Below are 18,616 nucleotides of genomic sequence, written 5' to 3' on the forward strand. Positions count from 1 at the left end.
ATCAGTTGTCTAGATATTTGCTTCACGTTGTATCTACTTCTTCCTCTCTTCACTACAATCTTCATGACAAGTGATCGGACAATTGTTCCTACAACTCTTTGCACGGATAAGTGTTGTATCACTTGGTTGCGAGCTTGTAAGAATAGTTGTTCGATCACTTGGTTGCAGGTAAGTTTTTTGAGGCGATTGGAAGTTGAGACACTGGGCTCCAACTATAGACGTACTTTTCTACGAGGAAATAAGAACATTGAGATTTAGCCACTAAAGCAAGGGTGAGGATAAGGACCAGGAGTCCTTAAAAAGATGGTTCAAGATACTCCAGTGGAGAGAACCACAAAATTTTGGGAAAGGATTGTATTCTTTACTAAATGCTTCTAGTTAGTCATTTTTTATTGGTAATCACAAACTTGCCGCGAGCTCTAAGAGCCAAATGAACATTCGGATACATCTTATAATTGAAAAAACACATTTCCAATTGTCACTTAGAACTACGAAAATGCAATCAAAGCAACTTAGGGCATGCTTGATTGATCGGATCAAATCGGATATGGATTCCGACATTTGTGTGGTGTGGTGATTATGTATATTATAGAAGGAATAAGGAATCATAGGTACTTGTCTAGAAAAAAGTGACCACGTACCTAGACTACTTACCTAACCGTTAGACAAGGGTTTCAAATCATTCGAATCAATAAGGTGCTGGACACCCACATCGTTGTCGTCATCCTCCTCCTTATTCGTTTTAAGGGACTAATTCTGATATTTATTCAGATTTGTTTTTACAATGGCGGGTTGTGAAGGTAGTTTATTGTAAATTTGTAATCAATACGAAATACTGAGTCTAATATAGTATAGATCACCAATGTGTCCTTAATGAAAAGAAAAAAAAAATGCTAGCACGCGGCAAAATGATATATTTTCAAATATTAAAAATGCCTCAAATTCAAATAATTTATCTCTCAACTCACGTCATGCTATATCTAAAGCGAGTTCAAATCTTATGCACCCAAAATTCTCTGAGCCCTCTTTATGACCTTTTTAATTAAGTGGCACATGTCATTTTAACTTAATTTATCTTTTGTTTTTTATTTTTTTACTGAAGAGATTAAATGAATGGACATGTATCACTCAATAAGATAATAGACCACAAAAAATTTTGGGGGGAGATTTTTTAGTGTGATTGGAACACGAGTGGTACATCACGTTTCATTATATAAATGGTGGAACATGCATGCTAAAAAATTAATAACTTAAAAAATACAATTTTCCGCTACTCATATAAAAATATGTGATGTACCATCCATAATCTTGTCACAAGAAAAAATTTATCCATTTTGGGTATCATCTAAAGCCTACTTTCTGATCCACACAGTTCACAGAAGCCCAGCCCAATGGTGTACAAAGGAGACACGGGGCCCAGAAACAGAGGAAAGCAGAAACACATGCTCGTTCATCGCGCACCCAATGAGAAGATCGCATCCAACAAACACACAGAATCCAAACCAACGAACACCAAGAACCCTTCGATAAACATCAAACAAACACGCACACACAGGATACGATACGATGCAAATTGCAATGACATATTTAACGTTACTGAACCAAAAAAACATAAACATAAAACAAAACAAAAAACCTGAAGAAAGAAAGAACCTTAAAAAGTTGAAAATTCAATAAATAATAAAATATACACTGAATTAAAAACTGAAAAGGCTTCGTTTAACATGAAAGTAGCATCAATCGTCTGAATTTTAATAAAAGACAAAAAATTTAGAAATAGAAAAAAGTGAGAAAAAAAAATATGGAAGGTGGTGGAATTAGAATTAGAGCGAGGAGGAAATACTGTTGTTGTTTTAAAAAACATGTTCCTCGTCCTGATTTTCCCTTTTCCTATTTTTCTATATTATTAATGTTTTTGTTTTTGTTTTTGATGTTAATGTTTGTTGCTGTGTTTTCTTTTCAATCCCCGTAAAAAATTCAACATTTATTATTCGTAAATGCTTATTCTTCGTATTCTTAATATTCCATCATGATAATTCTACGCCTCTCTTTCTTCTCGATCTCTTCTTCCTTGACTGTTACGGTATTTTGTTTTTAGAGAGAAAAAGAACGAACGAGAGTTTTAGAGAGAGACAGAGAGACAGAGAGAAAGGAGAAGGAAATCGGATTCTTTACGAAGACCCAGTTTTTATGAGAATTTGGGGATTAGGGTTTCGAAGTTTGAAGGTTTGAGGGATTGAAAGACGGAAGATTTGGGTGGAATCCCAGATCTCGGTCTCGATTTCAATGGAGGCGGCGTCGGAGGGAGAAAATCAAAACAAAAATCATGAGAGCAATAGTAAACTTAACAATTCCAGTGAGGGGCAGAGCAAGCCCAAGCGCCAGATGAAGACCCCCTTTCAGCTCGAAACCCTCGAGAAAGCATATGCATGTATGTTCGATTTCTCTCTTTTTTTTTTTTTTTTTTTTTTTTTTTTTTTGTAATGTTTGTTTTGGATTTCTGTGGAAATTGAAGTTTTTGTTTTGATTTTTGGGTTTTTGATCAGTGGAGACCTACCCGTCGGAGGCGATTAGGGCTGAGCTATCGGAAAAATTGGGGCTTTCCGACCGGCAGTTGCAGATGTGGTTCTGTCACAGAAGGTTGAAGGACAAGAAGGAAGGGGGTCCTCCGAAGAAGCAGCGGAAATTGGTAACCACTTTGCCTGAGCCCCCCATTGATGATTTGGCTCATGGTTCAGAGCCGGGTAGTGATTATGGGTCCGGTTCAGGCTCCGGCTCAAGCCCCTTTGGTCACCCGGAGTTGCGGAATGTGGTGGCTAGGGGTGTGGCTGATGACATTCCAATGAGGGGGAGGAGGTATTATGAGTCACCACAGTCGATCTTGGAGCTCAGGGCCATTGCTTGTGTGGAAGCTCAATTGGGAGAGCCATTGAGGGAAGATGGCCCGCTTCTCGGGATAGAGTTTGATCCTTTGCCGCCAGATGCATTTGGAGCACCTCTAGGTATAATTACTGGGTTGCCTTACTGATTTTACAGCTCAATTGAGCAATGCCTTGTACTTGACTTATGTGGGACTAGATTGCAACATTATGCAGAGAATTTTGTGCATATTATTGTTTAGTGAGTTTATGTTGGTCTGTTTTTCTCAGAGTATATTTGTATTTGGTACTCCTTTCTATAAGATAAACAGAAAATATTTTCATGACTTTCTTTTTGCCATGTTTAAATGTGTCAATAGGTGTGCTTTATTTCAGCAATCATGCGCTTTGCAAGTTTTCCAACATTTAGATTACACTTGCTACTCAGTTCACCAGTTTTTTCTGATAATTAAGATTACTAGTTGGTTTATTATCGGTTTCTAGTGTGGTTTAACATTCACATTTGCTTTGAAGGCTTTACGCTTCATGGTAGTTCGGTAAAAAACTTGAGCCCTAAATTTTCTCATCTTGTGGTGGTCTTAAATTATGGATTATTACCCAAATTAGAATGCGAAAATATATGCTTTAGTGATTGATTAAAGCCACATTATTACCCTAGCATATTATTTTCTGTTATTTGAATGATTTTTGTATGCAAGTAGGTTTCATGCTAACCCTTTTGATTCTTTACTTGGTGAAGCAGTTGCGGAGCAGCATAAGCGGTCTGGCCATGCTTTGGAGGGCAAATATGAGCGTCATGATGCAAAACCAATTAAAGTCTGTTTCTTTTTCTTTGATAAATCTATTATTTTTTATATACCACATGATGGCATGTGCAATATGGACAACATCTACTATATAAGATGCTGGTGAACCATGAAGTGGTATACATGTACTGGTTTTTTCATTAGCATGTGTCAACCTTTAAAACTTAAAACCACAAGATAATGTTGTGGGGAGTCGAACAAACATAGGGTAGGTGGTATTCTTTTGCAGTTCTCACTTGAGTATTGACATTGTTCGATGACTTCAGCAGTATCTAGAGTGTCCTTGGCAGTTTAGAACTCTAATTCGATTGAACTGGCTTCAAGCAGTCTGAGTTTGAAATCTTAGCAAGAGTATTTGCATCTTTGTCCAAATCTTCTTAACTTAATTTTATAAGGGTGATTTAAAATTGGGTTTAGTTGCATGACTGGTAACAAAACAACTCATCATTCGCTGTCTGGATACTCTCTCTCTCTCTCATTCCCTTTTCCTTCCTGTTGTGGGATCTAATGCATTTGAACTGATTTTGTACTGTTGGTACTCTTTATCTTTTTCTGATGCATGTGATTTTGGATGTTTTATGTATCCTCAATTTCTTTTGGATGAATCATTGAATTAGAATGAGTTTTCATCTCAGGCTACGACAAGGGCTCTCCACGAATATCCCTTTCTTCAAGATCACTCCAGTATTCGGTCTGATGCATACGGACAAGTCTCTCAATCTCATTTTCATGATTCAGCAATTGATGGCCCAACTGCAAGAACTTCGTCATTTGCTGTTGGAAATGAGCCATTGTCAAGGGTTCATGGTGTCCATGGTCATGCGTCACGTGTTCGTCTTCTGTCTCAGCAGGAGAGGCAAGTAGTGCCCTACTCATCTCCTGTTGATGATGGCAGTGTAGCACAAAGGGACTCCTTCACTAATGTGAGGGTAAATACTCAGTTTAGTGATTCCCCTGTTGTTGCACCTGCACTGGAAAACTCTAACGTATTTTCTGAAGGTCAAATTAATGACTCTATTCTGAGAATGGAGAGGAAACGCAAGGTATACTTGTGCAGTTAACTTTAGTATAATAGTATATTTTCTCAACCAACGACTTTACCAGTTGCACCTTGTAGAGTGAAGAAGCGAGAATCGCTAAAGAAGTTGAAGCTCATGAGTTGCGGATCCGGAAGGAGCTGGAGAAACAAGATATTCTGAGGAGAAAGGTTCTATTTTTAAGTCCTAAACAATTGTTTCTGAAGCATAGCAATTCGTATGCTGATATTTTGATTTTTTCTGTTTATAGAATGAGGAACGAATGAGGAAGGAAATGGAAAAACAAGACCGTGAGAGACGAAAAGAGGAAGAGAGGTTGATGCGTGAGAGGCAACGCGAGGAAGAGAGATTGAAGCGTGAGCAAAAACGTGAAATTGAACGAAGGGAAAAGTTTTTACAGAAAGAATATATAAGAGTAAGTTCGAGGTCCTACAAATGTAATGCGTATGTGATGTATCTTTGATTTTTCAGCATAGAATAATAAATTCTTAAACCCTCTGGGTTTATCTTGTAGGCTGAGAAAAGGAGGCAGAAGGAAGAGCTTCGCAAAGAGAGAGAGGTAGTGAAACGCAAAGCTGCACTTGAGAAGGCGACTGCACGTAGGCTTGCTAAAGAGTCTATGGAGCTTATTGAGGATGAACAACTAGAATTAATGGAGTTGGCTGCTACAAGCAAGGGTTTATCCTCCATTATTTGTATTGATCTTGACACCCTGCAAAACCTTGATGCATTCAGAGGTAGGCGTTGCCTGGTAACATGAATACTTCTATTAACCCTTGACATGGCTGCTTGAAGTACCTAAGTATATCTTCTAGCCCTTTATAGTAAATCCATCTGATCTACCATGCTATTTTGTATCCTCCCAATTGTTGTACTGCTCTGGCACTTATTCGGAGAATTTTGAAGTTAAATCTTTTGAATCTTCTTAAATTCAGTGAAATAAGCTTGATGCTGACAGATTCAGGACTTTTGATGTACTAAATTGAGCAAAAAATAAATAAAAATTCAGTGTGTTGATAACTTGTGAATATTTAATCGACCTGACACCACCCACAAGTATTCATAAAATACTTAATAGTGTACTTGTGCGTCTCATTATTGTCTGTCTCTATAAAATAATTCAATGAGGCATTTTTTTGTGGTTCAGATTCTTTGGTTGCATTCCCACCTAGGTCTGTGCAGTTAAAAGGACCATTTGCAATTCAGCCATGGATCAATTCAGAGGCGAATATTGGTAACCTTCTCATGGTGCGTTCTTCCTTTTTCTTATGATACGAGCTATTAAAAGTACCTTATATGCTGATATTAACTATTCTTGTATGATTTATGGGTACAGTATTTCTTGTGCACACAGCATAGTCAGTAATATCTATGGTCCAGCCTCTGGCTATTGCAATAGTCTCACTGTACTTCTCTTACTTCTTGGTCTTGAATGTGTTTCCTAGTTGTGGTAAAATGATGACAAGCTTTTATTCTTTAGGTTTCATGGACCTATAACTATGCTTTTTGACACTTCATATTTAGTACAGGAGACTAATTATCACTTGTAAAAGATGTCGTTCGATCTCCAACGATAGTTGCGATTCTGGTGACAGTTACTTTTGGTCCTATTCTAGACTTCTAGTATTTAATCAAGTGATCATTTGGTGTATGTGACTGTCTTCTTGGCGTGTGATCTCATGGTTTTTAGTTTTGTGTCTGCAATTGTACATTAATTGTTCTCTCCAGTATGGTCATATGCATGTTACTTTTAGTAAATTCTTTGTTTCTGGTAATTGAATTAATGCCTCTAATCTGATGTTTGAATTGTGATGGTGACAGGTTTGGAGATTCTTAATTACCTTTGCTGATGTTCTCGAGTTATGGCCTTTTACTCTTGATGAGTTTGTTCAAGCATTTCATGACTTTGTGAGCCACCATTGAGTTATTTTATTTCAAAATTATGCTTTCTAATTATTTGCCCTTCATATGTTTTCTGCTGCTCATATACTTCATACAATTTTGATATTAGGATTCAAGGTTGTTAGGAGAGATCCATGTTGCTCTCTTGAGGTTGATTATTAAAGATATTGAAGATGTTGCAAGGACTCCTACTGGATTAGGAATAAATCAAAATGGTGCTGCTAATCCTGGAGGTGGACACCCACAGATTGTTGAAGGAGTAATTCCTCACTCCCTTCATGGACGCAGTTACTTTGCTCATTTTGATGCTTTTTCCTAATATTTCTTGGAACTATCCGTTTCAGGCTTATGCATGGGGCTTTGATATACGGAACTGGCAGCAGCACTTAAATCTGCTGACATGGCCTGAAATATTCCGTCAACTAGCACTCTCTGCCGGATTTGGGCCACAGCTGAAGAAGAGGAGTATCACATGGTCATACACACCTGATAATCACGAGGTTCCCTTTCAATTCTTCATTATCTTTCTTTCAAAGGAATTGATGTCCTGCATCAGTTAAGAGTAGTGTAAAAAGGAAAGCTGAAATTTGTATACATAGAAGTTTGAATTCAAGTTAAACTGGCATCCTAGACTCCTAGTTCAAAGGAAGAGCATCAAAACTTTGATGTTTGGCTTTGCTTAGGTTTGATTTGTGAGTTGAACTCTATGATATGACGAAGTTCAGACTTTGCTTGATGAGAACTACAAAGAAACCCATATGAATTTCATTCACACCTAGCTTGATGACTGGTATGAGTGCAGTGCTCAATGACTTAGTCTTGGACTTAAAGATTGGGGCAGTGTGTTCATACTTCACACTAAGCCACCTTATAGGTGGCTGCTCCTGTGTATATTTTTTCAATCAAATTAGTACATTCAGACGCTAAAGATTTGGAATATCTTCTGTTTTATTTTTGTTGCTAAAAGTTGCAAGACTCACGGTACCATTGTTATTACAGGGTAAAGGTTGTCAGGATGCAATTTCTAATCTACGAAATGGTTCTGCAGCTGTAAATGCATTTGCAGTAATGCAAGAGAAAGGCTTACTGGCTCCACGAAGATCTAGACACCGGTTGACTCCTGGAACTGTAAAGTTTGCAGCTTTTCATGTGCTTTCACTTGAGGGAAATAAGGGACTAACAGTGTTAGATCTTGCAGACAAGATTCAGGTGACTAAAGTTTATTGTTAGCAAAAATGCTGTTGTGAGTCTTGTGACAAGAGTAATCTTTTTGGTATTGAGTTTTATGTGCCTCTTTCCTGATTTCTTTTTATTTGTCCGTTATCTGTTCTGTTTCTGTAAGAAATCCGGCCTTCGGGACCTGACAACAAGCAAGACTCCTGAAGCGTCAATTTCTGTTGCTTTGACAAGAGATACTAAGCTTTTTGAAAGAATAGCTCCTTCAACATATCGTGTACGAGCTGCTTACAGAAAGGATCCTGTTGATGCTGAGGCCATACTTTCTGCAGCCAGGAAGAAAATTCAGATATTTGAAAATGGGATTTTAGCTGCAGAAGATGTCGATGATGTTGAAAGAGATGATGTTGAAAATGATGAGGTTGAAAGAGACGAGGAATCTGAATGTGAAGTTGATGAAGATCCTGAAGTTGATGACTTAGCTACTCCATCAGTTGCAAACAAATCCCCTGATGATTACAATGAAGTAATTAGTTTCTCAGAAAATGGAAAGGACAGTTTAAGCAATGATGTTGGACTTGCTGTGAAAAATGAGTTTGATAAGGATGTTTTATGTTCCCCAGTGACTGGTTCCAAAGATGCATTCTGTCCTAGTGCTTCCTCAAAACAGTGTGTTTTGGGTGCAGATATTAGTACTAGTCATCTTGACCAAGAAAATATGGAGATTGATGAAAGCAAGTCAGGTGAGTCATGGGTTCAAGGACTTACAGAAGGGGAGTATTCTGACCTCAGCGTGGAAGAGCGTCTTAGTGGTCTTGTTGCCTTAATTGGTGTTGCAAATGAAGGAAATACCATTCGTATTGTTCTGGAGGTAAACATTTCCTTTCATGTTTTTGAAATCAATGTATTACTGTACCTTCTGTGTTAAAACTTCAATTTGACACCAAAATTCAACAGGATCGCTTAGAAGCTGCAAATGCTCTTAAGAAGCAAATGTGGGCAGAAGCACAGCTAGATAAAAGTCGCCTAAAAGAAGAGAATGTTGGTAGGTTAGATATTCCATCTTTAATGGGAGGCAAAGCTGAAGTACAAGCTACCGGAGTAGAGGACGGCCTAAGTCCCTTACGGGATGTTGATAACAGGAACATTGATGCATCTCCAGTCACTGCAGAAAATGAAAAGTCAATCCATGGGTCACAAGGTGTTCAGAATCAGCTTAATGGCGTGCATGTTGAAAGGACCTCAGCAGCCCAAGATATCTCCATGGGTTCTGATAACTTTTTGACTCAGCAACTTGCATATGCATCAAAAAGATCGCGCTCACAATTAAAATCGTATATTGCACATAGAGCAGAAGAGATGTATGCATACAGGTCCCTGCCTCTTGGTCAAGATCGTAGGCATAATCGATACTGGCAATTTGTTGCATCTGCATCAAGACATGACCCTGGTTCAGGTAGAATTTTCATTGAATTGAACAATGGAAGCTGGAGGCTTATTGACACTGAAGAGGTAACACTCAACAGCTTTTTATAATCTGTTTCAGGAGCACTTGTCTGTGAGTGTTTTGGAGTTTAATTTTGCACAATAAATGTTGTTGGTTATGCAGATTACATTTTATCTTTAGGATAAATCATCATTGACCCCGTCATCTCTTTTAAGTGAATCAAAGTTGTGTTGGGCATCATGAGCTTCGTAGCAAAGTTGGAAACTTATTATCCTTTTATGCTTGCTAGATTTGACTTGCTGTTTCAGTTGGCAGTATGTCTTAGGTTCTCAAGTAACATTTGTAATAGGTTTTTGTCTGCTTGCTGGCACGATTTTTATGCTTGCTAGTTTTGACATGCTGTTTCAGTTTCTTTTAAGAGTTTCTTTATTATCATAATGTTTTTAATTCATTGTCTGTATAGGCCTTTGATGCTCTTGTTACGTCTCTGGACACACGTGGAATTAGGGAATCTCATTTACGCTTAATGTTGCAAAAGATTGAGGCATCCTTCAAGGAGAACGTTCAGAAAAATACGCATCGTCCTAACAATGCAGGCCCAACTAAAAACCATGTTAAAAATGAAGCTGACGAAATGGATTCTAGTCCTGATTTCCCCTCTCATTTTGACAGCCCTGAAAGTGCAGTTTGTGCTTTGAATTCTGATACAGCACAGACCTCATCTTCTTTCAGAATTGAGCTTGACAGTAGTGAAACTGAGAAAAGGGCTGCCTTGAGGAGGTATCAAGATTTTCAGAAGTGGATGTGGAAAGAATGCTCTAATTCATCTACCTTATGTGCCACGAAATATGGGAAGGAGAGATGCAGACCGCTGTTTGACGTCTGCGATGTCTGCCTTAATTGTTATTACTTTGAGGATTCCCACTGCGATACTTGCCATCAGACTTTTGATGCTTTCAACAGAAATTTTGACTTTGGTGAACATGTAATGCAATGTAAAGAAAAAAGGATGTTGGAACCTTGGAATTTCGATATTCCTTGTACTTCTCTTCCCTTGGCCAGAAGATTGCTCAAGACATTAATAGCTCTTGTTGAGGTGAGATACTGATGCTTTACACCTTGGGCACCGCTGGCATCTCATGTATCCACGCTTGATGTTTTATTCAGTCTTCATATCACTCACTGTTTGTTCGACAGGTATCTATTCCACCAGAAGCTCTTCATTTGTCTTGGACTGATGACCATCGAAAGATGTGGGGAGAGAAACTGAATGCATCATCATCAATGGATGAACTTCTTCAGGTTTCTATCCCTTTTCTTGTTTCATTCTTATGGTCAACCCTATATCCTGATCTAAACTTCTGCAAAGAATTTGTGTTCCTGGTTTCTTTTTCTTTTTTCTTTTACAAACAAAATGAAAGCATCACGAGGAAAGATTTATCCATCAATTTCACATGCATTTTTCTAACCAGTACGACCATGGCACCTCATACGTCTATTCCTCAAACTAACTTTTTATATGATAAGTTAGTAAGTTACTCATTTTTGGACAAACTTCCTTGCAGATATTGACTCTGGTTGAGACTGCAGTGAAGAAAGACTTTCTGTCATCACACTTTGCAGTGACGGAGGAATTGCTGGGCTCCTGCAAACAGTCGGGGGTTGTTCGCGATTATCTAGACAGTGGATCCGTTCCTGTACTTCCTTGGATACCACATACAACTGCAGCTGTGGCTCTGAGGCTTCATGAGATAGATTCATCAATTACATATGTAAAGCAAGCGAAAGCTGAGCCCACCGCGGACAAGGAAGTGGGAGAATATCTCGTGAGTTTTTCCCATTTTTCTCTCTGTAAAGCTTAATGACAGAAAAGCATGTAAATCTTTAAAATACAGCTCTTATGAAATCCCATAGATGTTGAATTGATGTTGGTGGTGTCATACAACTTCCACCGTGTCATTGAACTTACATGTGCTTTTTTCGTCTACAGAATCAACCGATGAGACTTCCGACATCGAGGAGTGAGACTGAACTAACTGAAGCAGGCCTCAATGAATACATGAGGGAAGAAAACAGTACTCACCTGAAAAGTGGACGAAACAGCTTTAGACGTGGTAGAGGAGGTCGAGAGCAAGGACGCGGTAAAAGGTGGCAGAAAAAAGTGAGTAATCCCAAATCTGGTGCAAGTCGTCAGAACATTAGGGGTAATGAGAATTTGAATCAAGGGTTGAGAACGGTGGGAAAAAGAACGCAGGGACAAGGGAGCGGACGGGGTCGCCGAACTGTTAGAAAGAGGAGAATGAAGAACAGGGCTGTTGAGGGGACACCTCTTGCCCATGTGAGTGACATGCGCAGCAGCCCCGAGAGTGGAGGAGAATCACCAAGAAACTTGGCTGAGGAATGGGACGATGAAAAGATCGATATGAGAGGTGACGAGCAAGGAGGGGGATTTGAACGAGTAGACACATTGGAATCAGAAGACGACGACCAAGCAGTGGGATACGATCAAGGAAACTGGGAAATTGGATTTGATGGGACTTCCAGCGGATGGAACGGGGGTTTAGTAGAAGCTAGTGACGACGATATAGATGCTTCAGAAGATGACAATAATGTCATGGAAGAAGTGAGAGACGAAGATTCAGAAGGGGATGTAGATATGAGCGATGCCTCGGATGAAATTCTGCCAAACACGATGAGAAACGATGATGGCACAGAGTCGGAAAGTTCGGATGACTCTAGTGAATGAAGCTCGAAATCTAAACTGCCTCTGCGCAACCACCTGAGATACCCCGCGGCTGCATACAATTTTAGATAGTGCAGCTTCAGTAGCTGCCCGTCTCATCCTGATAACAGAAACGGAAATTGATTCCGGCCTCCGGTAATCTTGATTTTTTGCTGTTATAATTATTAGATTAAGATTTTCCATTTGATGGATTAAATTGTTAAATGGTAGTGTATGGATAGAAGTACTGGATTAGGGGAACTGCAGTAGTTTTGCGGTGTAACGTGTAAGTCAATTAAGCGTGTAACAAAACCATTTATTTACCTAATGGAAAGGTAAGCAAGTTACTTAAACCGCAAGCAACACATGTTGTTCTTTGTATTTTAGTTTTATTTATGGAAGATTTTCAAGGACCATTCCTGTAAAAATCACTTCTGCTCGCATTGCTTTTAGTAGAGTGGATTGAACTTTAATTGAATTGTAAGTGTTTCTTGATGATGCACCTAGCACTTTAATAAACGCTTTCATAACTCATAAGCACTTTTAAATTCTACTAAGGAATGAAATGTAAAGTGCTTTGGATTGTGAGAAAAAGGTTTTTAACTTTCAGAAATTTGTCACAAAAGAAACGTTACTAACATTGTCTTTTTAACTTTTTATAATTTCATCCGACTTTTACAAGCACACACGAATCAAGACATGTTAGCTGTTTACCTGAAAGGTGACGAATCTACAAAGTGTAGGTAATATGAAAAAATACGAATAAAATAAAACGAGAGAAACAAAAAAGAGTGCGCAGTGTGCACGTTGAAACTTGTATCCTTGAGATTATTCTTGTCACTCTGGGTACTTTCCTTTCTTATATACGAGTCTAATGAACTTTGAACACTATACAAGTTTTACAAGGGTTACTATTTTAAGAAAATGCCACTTACACACCATTTGTACCATAACTTTCCTAAAAGCGAAAATAGCCCAAACGTAGTAATTTAATTGAGTAATACGAAAATATGCTAATTTGATAAGTCATAAATGTCACGACCCAAAAAATCCCCCGAAGGCAAGACTTGCCCTTCCAAGAGCAATTTGGTCATTTACGGGTCAATTTTCATTAACATCATCAGCTGTTGAAAGAGACTAATTAAGTAATTATTTCAAACAAGCATTGTGGACAATTAGAAAAAGATGAATTCCAACGGACAAGTGTTTCACTCCCCTATTGGACTAACATATGTTTAACCTTACATAACAAACTAGTAACACAAACATCCCAAGCCATCCAAAAAAATATTCACAAGCGCCCTGGTTTCGCATAGCACAGCGGCTCGAATTCGAATCAAGCCGGCAAATATTTCTCAATTCCGGCCTTCTGGTCGGCACTCAATCTTGCCGGAAACTTGATGCTGAATTTGATTCTGAGGTTACCCTTCTTGGAGGGGTCCTTTGGTACAGGCATTCCCTCTCTAGGGACTACCTCCTCGTAGTTTGGACTGATCACATTGGTGATGGGGATGCTGAGGCTCCTTCCATCTAGGGTGGTCAGGTCGACAGTGTAGCCTTTTAGAGCTTCTGCTAGAGTGATCTTCTGCGTGACGACCAGGTCGTTCCCGTCCCTTGCGAATGTGGGGTGTGGTTTCTCATCAATTATGAACACAAGATCAGCAGGAATCATGTTTCCTTGCTCGTTTCCTTTCTCCGGGAACGTGATCTTGGTTCCCTTTTTCCAGCCAGGCTTGATCTGTATGGTTAGGATTTCCTCCACTGGCATTGTCAGCCTGCGTAACACGATGAATAAGGTCATTAAAAACCAGACAAATGATTTGAGATAAAATAGATCATATGAACTGCAATAAGAACGACAAGCTCTCAAATTAACAGCAGGAAAACAAAACATGACTCGAATGTATTCCCTTATTACTTCATCAAAGATGAGAACACAATAGACATGTCAAACTAACGTTCTGTTTTCCCAATGCGACATTCTAAACTGTTCTAATCTACGGAAAAGGAAGTTCAAACTTGAGTGCAACGAGGCGGGAACCCTGCCAACTAAGCTAAGGCACATGCGCTACATTAAAGTAAACTAACGTTAATTTAGAATGCAACAAAATGCTGGCATTGTTAAAATTGGTGACTAATTAATCACGAGCACGTACTTTTCCTATAAGATTGAAGGATGATCAAGGAACATGACTAATTGCGCGAAAGGATAAAAAGATGTGCGTAAATCATTTCCCTTCTATAAACTGAGGAAGAATAAAGAACTTACCCGCTTGCATCTGCAATTTCCCTCAAAATCTTCATCTTCTTGGTAGTCCCCTTATAGAGCTCCTCAAGGCTGCAAGGCAACCTCTTCTCTATTGGTTCAGCTTTTCGTGGTGCATGGCTCATGGGCCGGGCTTCTCCGAATGAACTAAACATGTCCTCCCCAAACATTCCACCGAAAGATCTACCACCTCTCATGCCGCCACTGCCACCGCCCATTCCACCCATTCCGCCCAAAGGGCTCGAAAACCCGAAAATCTCAGCAAAAATGTCGTTGGCGTTTCTGGGGTTGAATCTAAACACATTTGGACCGTCTCCAGTTTGGAAGAAGGTAGCTCCACCGCCAGGCCCACCGGCATCCGGCGGCGGCACTTGGCCTTTCAGCCCTTCTTCTCCGTATTGATCATAGATTGCTCTCTTCTGGGGATCACTCAGAACCTGCAAAATTAAAACACACAGAATCAGATTCCAGGTTCTGGGTTTAATTCACCATCTCGAAGAACGTGGCAACGTTGATTTTTCAATTGTTTGAGAAAGTTTTAGATGAAAAAAAAAAAAAAAAAAAAAAAAAAGGTTCCTGCAAAAATCTACAGAACGTGAAAATTTGAATTTTTATGCCGCTTGAGGAATTTTTACATGAAAAAAAATGGCAATTTAACTTCAAAGTCCAAAACCCAGATGAAAAATCTTCTCTTATCAGATTAAAAACACAATATTTCAAGCAAAACCAATATGAATTCTTCTTCTTCAGGAAAAAAAAAAACAGAGCGAAAGAACAAAAGGGTGAAGAAATTAAACGAACCTCGTAGGCCTCAGAGATTTGTTTGAACTTGGACTCGGCTTCCTTCTTGTTGGTGGGGTTCTTATCAGGGTGCCACTTCATGGCGAGCTTTCTGTAGGCCTTCTTCAAATCGTCGTCGTTGGCATTCTTGTCCACCTGCAGAAGCTTGTAGTAATCCACACCCATCTCTTCCTTCTTCTTTTTTCTCCTTGTTTTTGGTTTGTAATTATTAATATTTTATTGGTATTATTATTTTCCCGAACAAATCTTTGCGAAATTGTAGAGAGCTTGAAGGCTGTGAAAATTTATAATTTGGGCAGCAGCTTGAGATTATTTGACGAACAGGAGGAGGTGGGAAGGGAAAAGAGAAGAATGTGTCGAAGTAACCAGACGACTGTGGAAGTTTCCAGAGAGACTTCTACACGCCGTCGTTTGTGTTTGAAGGTAATGACGCGGTACCCTCAAATTTTGTGGGCTCAAATTACATTATAAAGGCCCAAATTGATGTACCCAAAAATAAGAGCCCAACTAAAAGCCCAACCAGTTTCAATTCTGTGGAAAGGTCCTGCCGTTTGCGTTGGATTTCATCAGTAAGCCATTAATTTAGAATCCGGATCCTCTTTCTGATTTCGGAAATCTGTCAATCATGTCTGTTCATTGTATATCATGCAGTCAAAATTTATTTTAAATATTTTTATTTAAAATTAAACACAAATAATACTTGACAAAAACTGCCGCACAATGTATGATGAACATACATGATTCGTAAATCTCCAAAATCCTCACTAGAATAATCCGAAGAGAATCCTGTAAGATTAATTTAAACAAGGGACGTGTAAGCGTGTAGCTCACGTGATTAATAGCATTTACTTTTGCACCGTTGTATTTTGATTAAGGGGGTGTAGTCAAATTAAGATTTTAAAGGATTTTAAAAGTGATTGATTTGATAGGATTTAATATGATTAAAAACTCTTACAAAATTCATATGGATTTTTAAAGAATTTGAATGGATTGTGGTGGATTGTGGTGGAAGGATTTGAAATCTTAGGGGGTGAGGTTGGATTCTTTTTAGTTTTGGTTATATATACTTTTGGCTCTCAAATCCCACAAAATCCACAACTTATTGAAATCCTCCAAAATCTTAATTTTTTTAATACATGGATTTGGATGAATTTAGAATTCCTTTAAAAAATTTAATTGACTAAACCTAGATTTTAAAGGATTCTAAAATCCTTAATTGACTACACCTAGATTTAAATGGATTTCAAAATCCTTTAAAATCTTTTAATTGATTACATTAAGATTTTAAAATTGACTACACCCCTTAAGTTTGAGAAAATAGAAGGATAAGCACCAGAACAATGGAGGACACCACATGGGAGCAAAAATTGAATGCCCTAACCCACATCCTAAGCAACCCAACAACTGCGCCATCTCTCCACTCCCAGCTCTTCATCGCCACCCAAAATCTCCTTCTACTTCAACCGTGGCTACCTTCCCATCCACCTCCAATTTGCCCTCTCTCTCTCTTTCTCAAACCGGAGAAGGGCTCCCCCAGACCTCCTGGAGGTCCAAGTGCCCTTACCACCAGCCCCCGCCATTGGTTCTTGCAAGGGGTGGAGAGGAAGCTCAGTGGTGAGGACCGAAGGATAGAGAGGTTTAGGAAGAGGATGAGGAGAAAACGATTTGGCAGTGCCAGTGATGTGAATCCTGTGCTTCGTATTTTGGCTCCCAATATGTTGCTGTTTTCTCTTCTGCTTTGGAAACCTTATCCGGGCAGGATAATGCTAGGAAGATAAAATTTGTAAACTAAATTTTGAAAACTAAAGAATAAGGAAACTGATGATTGATTTATTACTTAAATATTAATAAATGTGCTCATTCTTATTAATGTCACATCATTTAGTTTACAAATTTAATCTCTATAACATTACCCTATCCGAAAAGTCATAGAAATTTAAGATTAGGAACTTTCGTGCCACATTACACCTTCACTCAAGACACAATGATCCCTGCATTTCGAGCCCACCGACTTGCGCCTGTGTGGGATCCGAAGAGTGTTTTCTTGTGACTGAGCGCAGACGAGTGAAATGGCCCGAAAGTCCCAACTCAAGAATCTGTCGCAAAAGTGGTTTTTGTTAATCTTATCTTAATAATATATCTGGGTTTCTGGAAAATCTGTGTTTTAAAAATGTTTTTGGGATGCATAAAAGAATGTATTTGAACTAGCTTAGCTTTCAGCTGAAATTAGTAGTCTTTACAGATGTATATATTGTTTATTTTGAGCGATTAGCTCTTCCCACTTACCTTACAAAACTCAACTCTGCAAGAAAAATTAAATGAAAGGGACAACAAGAAAACAGTTAATGAAAAAAAACAATGATCGGTGCTATCCGTGGTAAAAGAGATGTGTAAATAGTACTATTCAAAATAACAGCAAGTAGGAATGGAGAATCTTACTAATTATCAGTTTTATATCTATTGTCTTTATCTCTCTTTTTACATAATACGTTAGTAAGAATGAAAAAGATAAACAACACAATATACAACTGATTGCAAGACACATTCTATCTACAAATACACCGTTGAGACAAGAGACATGAGAAATGAGAGTGATAAACACAAAAAATATACAACTGATTGCCAAACATTTAATGTCGAAAAGGCACACTTTGAAAGACGAAAACTATGCTCCCGCTAATCGCGCAACAGATTTCATTTAATTCAAGAAAAAGAAAAGGGAAAGTGAACTAGATATAAAAGAAAAAGAAAAGGAATTTGGGTGCTTTTTCAAACACAAACGTTGACAAAAGCTTCTTCCATTGTTTAATTATATTCCTCTGAGTCCAAGGAATGCTGGTCGTTGAGGAAGAAGAATAACCCTAATTTTCTTTCCATTAAAAAGCGATCCCGAGCAAACAAGGTTTTTTATTTTATGAGAATAAGAAAGAAACATTTATCGTACACAAAAGTCTAGTTTCGTTTCCATTGAGAAAGGAAGAGGGAGGAAGAGAGAGAGGGGGCTGAGTGGGCCACCTTTGCATCAATCAGTTGATTCAATCTGTAACTGCTATAACCAAACATTGAATTGAAGACCTAACTCTCGGATGGCTACTCACATTAGTTGGCACACACCACTTACCACATGCAAAACTTCAATACCAAATACCAACGCCATTGTAGGTCACTAGCGACTAAGACTCTTCAATATTTATGAAAATCTTGATGTGAAATTTGAGTCATTTTCTTTCTTGCTTGTGTGGATAAGTTAAGAGCAGCTATCTTGTGATTTGGCTCGGCCAAATACCAAGGCCAATTAGGTTTAGGTTTTCAATCGGTGTTAGGAAAAGGAGAAAAGGAATGACCACAAGTTATTTTCCATAAAAATTAAGAAACAGCTTTTCTTTGTAATCCCAATCGGTTTAGGATTAGGAAATAAGTTAGTTTTCGTTAATCTGAAAGGATTTAGAAATTTTATACTTGTAAGGCATGTAACCATCGATCTATGTACTATAAATAGACTTGTTGGGGGCTGCTTATTCACACGAACAACATAGAAAATATAAGGGTAGATGGCCAAGAGTTCTTTATCCAAAATGTT

General features: G+C 38.5%; 2 protein-coding genes across 3 annotated transcripts; one reads left to right on the forward strand and one right to left on the reverse strand.

Annotated features, from left to right (window-relative positions):
- Window positions 1-1,614: 1,614 nt before the first annotated feature.
- Window positions 1,615-12,322, forward strand: LOC103935934 (homeobox-DDT domain protein RLT1-like). Of its 2 annotated transcripts, none has more exons than XM_048582312.1 (18): window positions 1,615-2,431; window positions 2,547-3,002; window positions 3,619-3,695; window positions 4,321-4,728; window positions 4,803-4,892; window positions 4,973-5,137; window positions 5,237-5,459; window positions 5,870-5,970; window positions 6,544-6,630; window positions 6,734-6,883; window positions 6,969-7,124; window positions 7,624-7,833; window positions 7,967-8,671; window positions 8,758-9,312; window positions 9,711-10,343; window positions 10,445-10,549; window positions 10,813-11,073; window positions 11,238-12,322. In XM_048582312.1, exons 1-18 carry the CDS (start codon window positions 2,287-2,289, stop codon window positions 11,991-11,993), a joined length of 5,283 nt encoding a protein of 1,760 aa, XP_048438269.1. In that variant the 5' UTR covers window positions 1,615-2,286; the 3' UTR covers window positions 11,994-12,322. The 2 variants fall into 2 exon arrangements, with proteins under 2 accessions (XP_048438269.1, XP_048438270.1); XM_048582313.1 differs by having other exon boundaries at window positions 1,616-2,431; window positions 3,622-3,695.
- Window positions 12,323-13,094: 772 nt separating this feature from the next.
- On the reverse strand, window positions 13,095-15,430 carry LOC103935856 (dnaJ homolog subfamily B member 1). The gene is made up of 3 exons (XM_048582498.1): window positions 15,037-15,430; window positions 14,239-14,672; window positions 13,095-13,744 (listed from the first exon to the last, which is right to left on the reverse strand). The coding sequence occupies exons 1-3, from the start codon at window positions 15,199-15,201 to the stop codon at window positions 13,306-13,308; spliced, it is 1,038 nt and encodes a 345-aa protein (XP_048438455.1). The 5' UTR covers window positions 15,202-15,430; the 3' UTR covers window positions 13,095-13,305.
- Between the last annotated feature and the right edge of the window lie 3,186 nt (window positions 15,431-18,616).

This window comes from the organism of the source record quoted next, unplaced genomic scaffold, assembly GCF_019419815.1.
Source record: "Pyrus x bretschneideri cultivar Hongxiangsu unplaced genomic scaffold, Pyrus_bretschneideri_v1 Contig19, whole genome shotgun sequence".
Lineage (NCBI taxonomy): Eukaryota > Viridiplantae > Streptophyta > Magnoliopsida > Rosales > Rosaceae > Pyrus > Pyrus x bretschneideri.

Excerpts from the sequence above, each read along its gene's own strand:
- LOC103935934 (XM_048582312.1), top strand. The coding sequence starts at position 2,287 with ATGGAGGCGGCGTCGGAGGGAGAAAATCAAAACAAAAATCATGAGAGC. Across the intron at positions 3,003-3,618 it reads TGCATTTGGAGCACCTCTAG|CAGTTGCGGAGCAGCATAAG; the intron begins GTATAATTACTG and ends TACTTGGTGAAG. Across the intron at positions 8,672-8,757 it reads CCATTCGTATTGTTCTGGAG|GATCGCTTAGAAGCTGCAAA; the intron begins GTAAACATTTCC and ends AAAATTCAACAG.
- LOC103935856 (XM_048582498.1), bottom strand. The coding sequence starts at position 15,201 with ATGGGTGTGGATTACTACAAGCTTCTGCAGGTGGACAAGAATGCCAAC. Across the intron at positions 14,673-15,036 it reads AAATCTCTGAGGCCTACGAG|GTTCTGAGTGATCCCCAGAA; the intron begins GTTCGTTTAATT and ends TTAATTTTGCAG. Across the intron at positions 13,745-14,238 it reads GAAATTGCAGATGCAAGCGG|GCTGACAATGCCAGTGGAGG; the intron begins GTAAGTTCTTTA and ends CGTGTTACGCAG.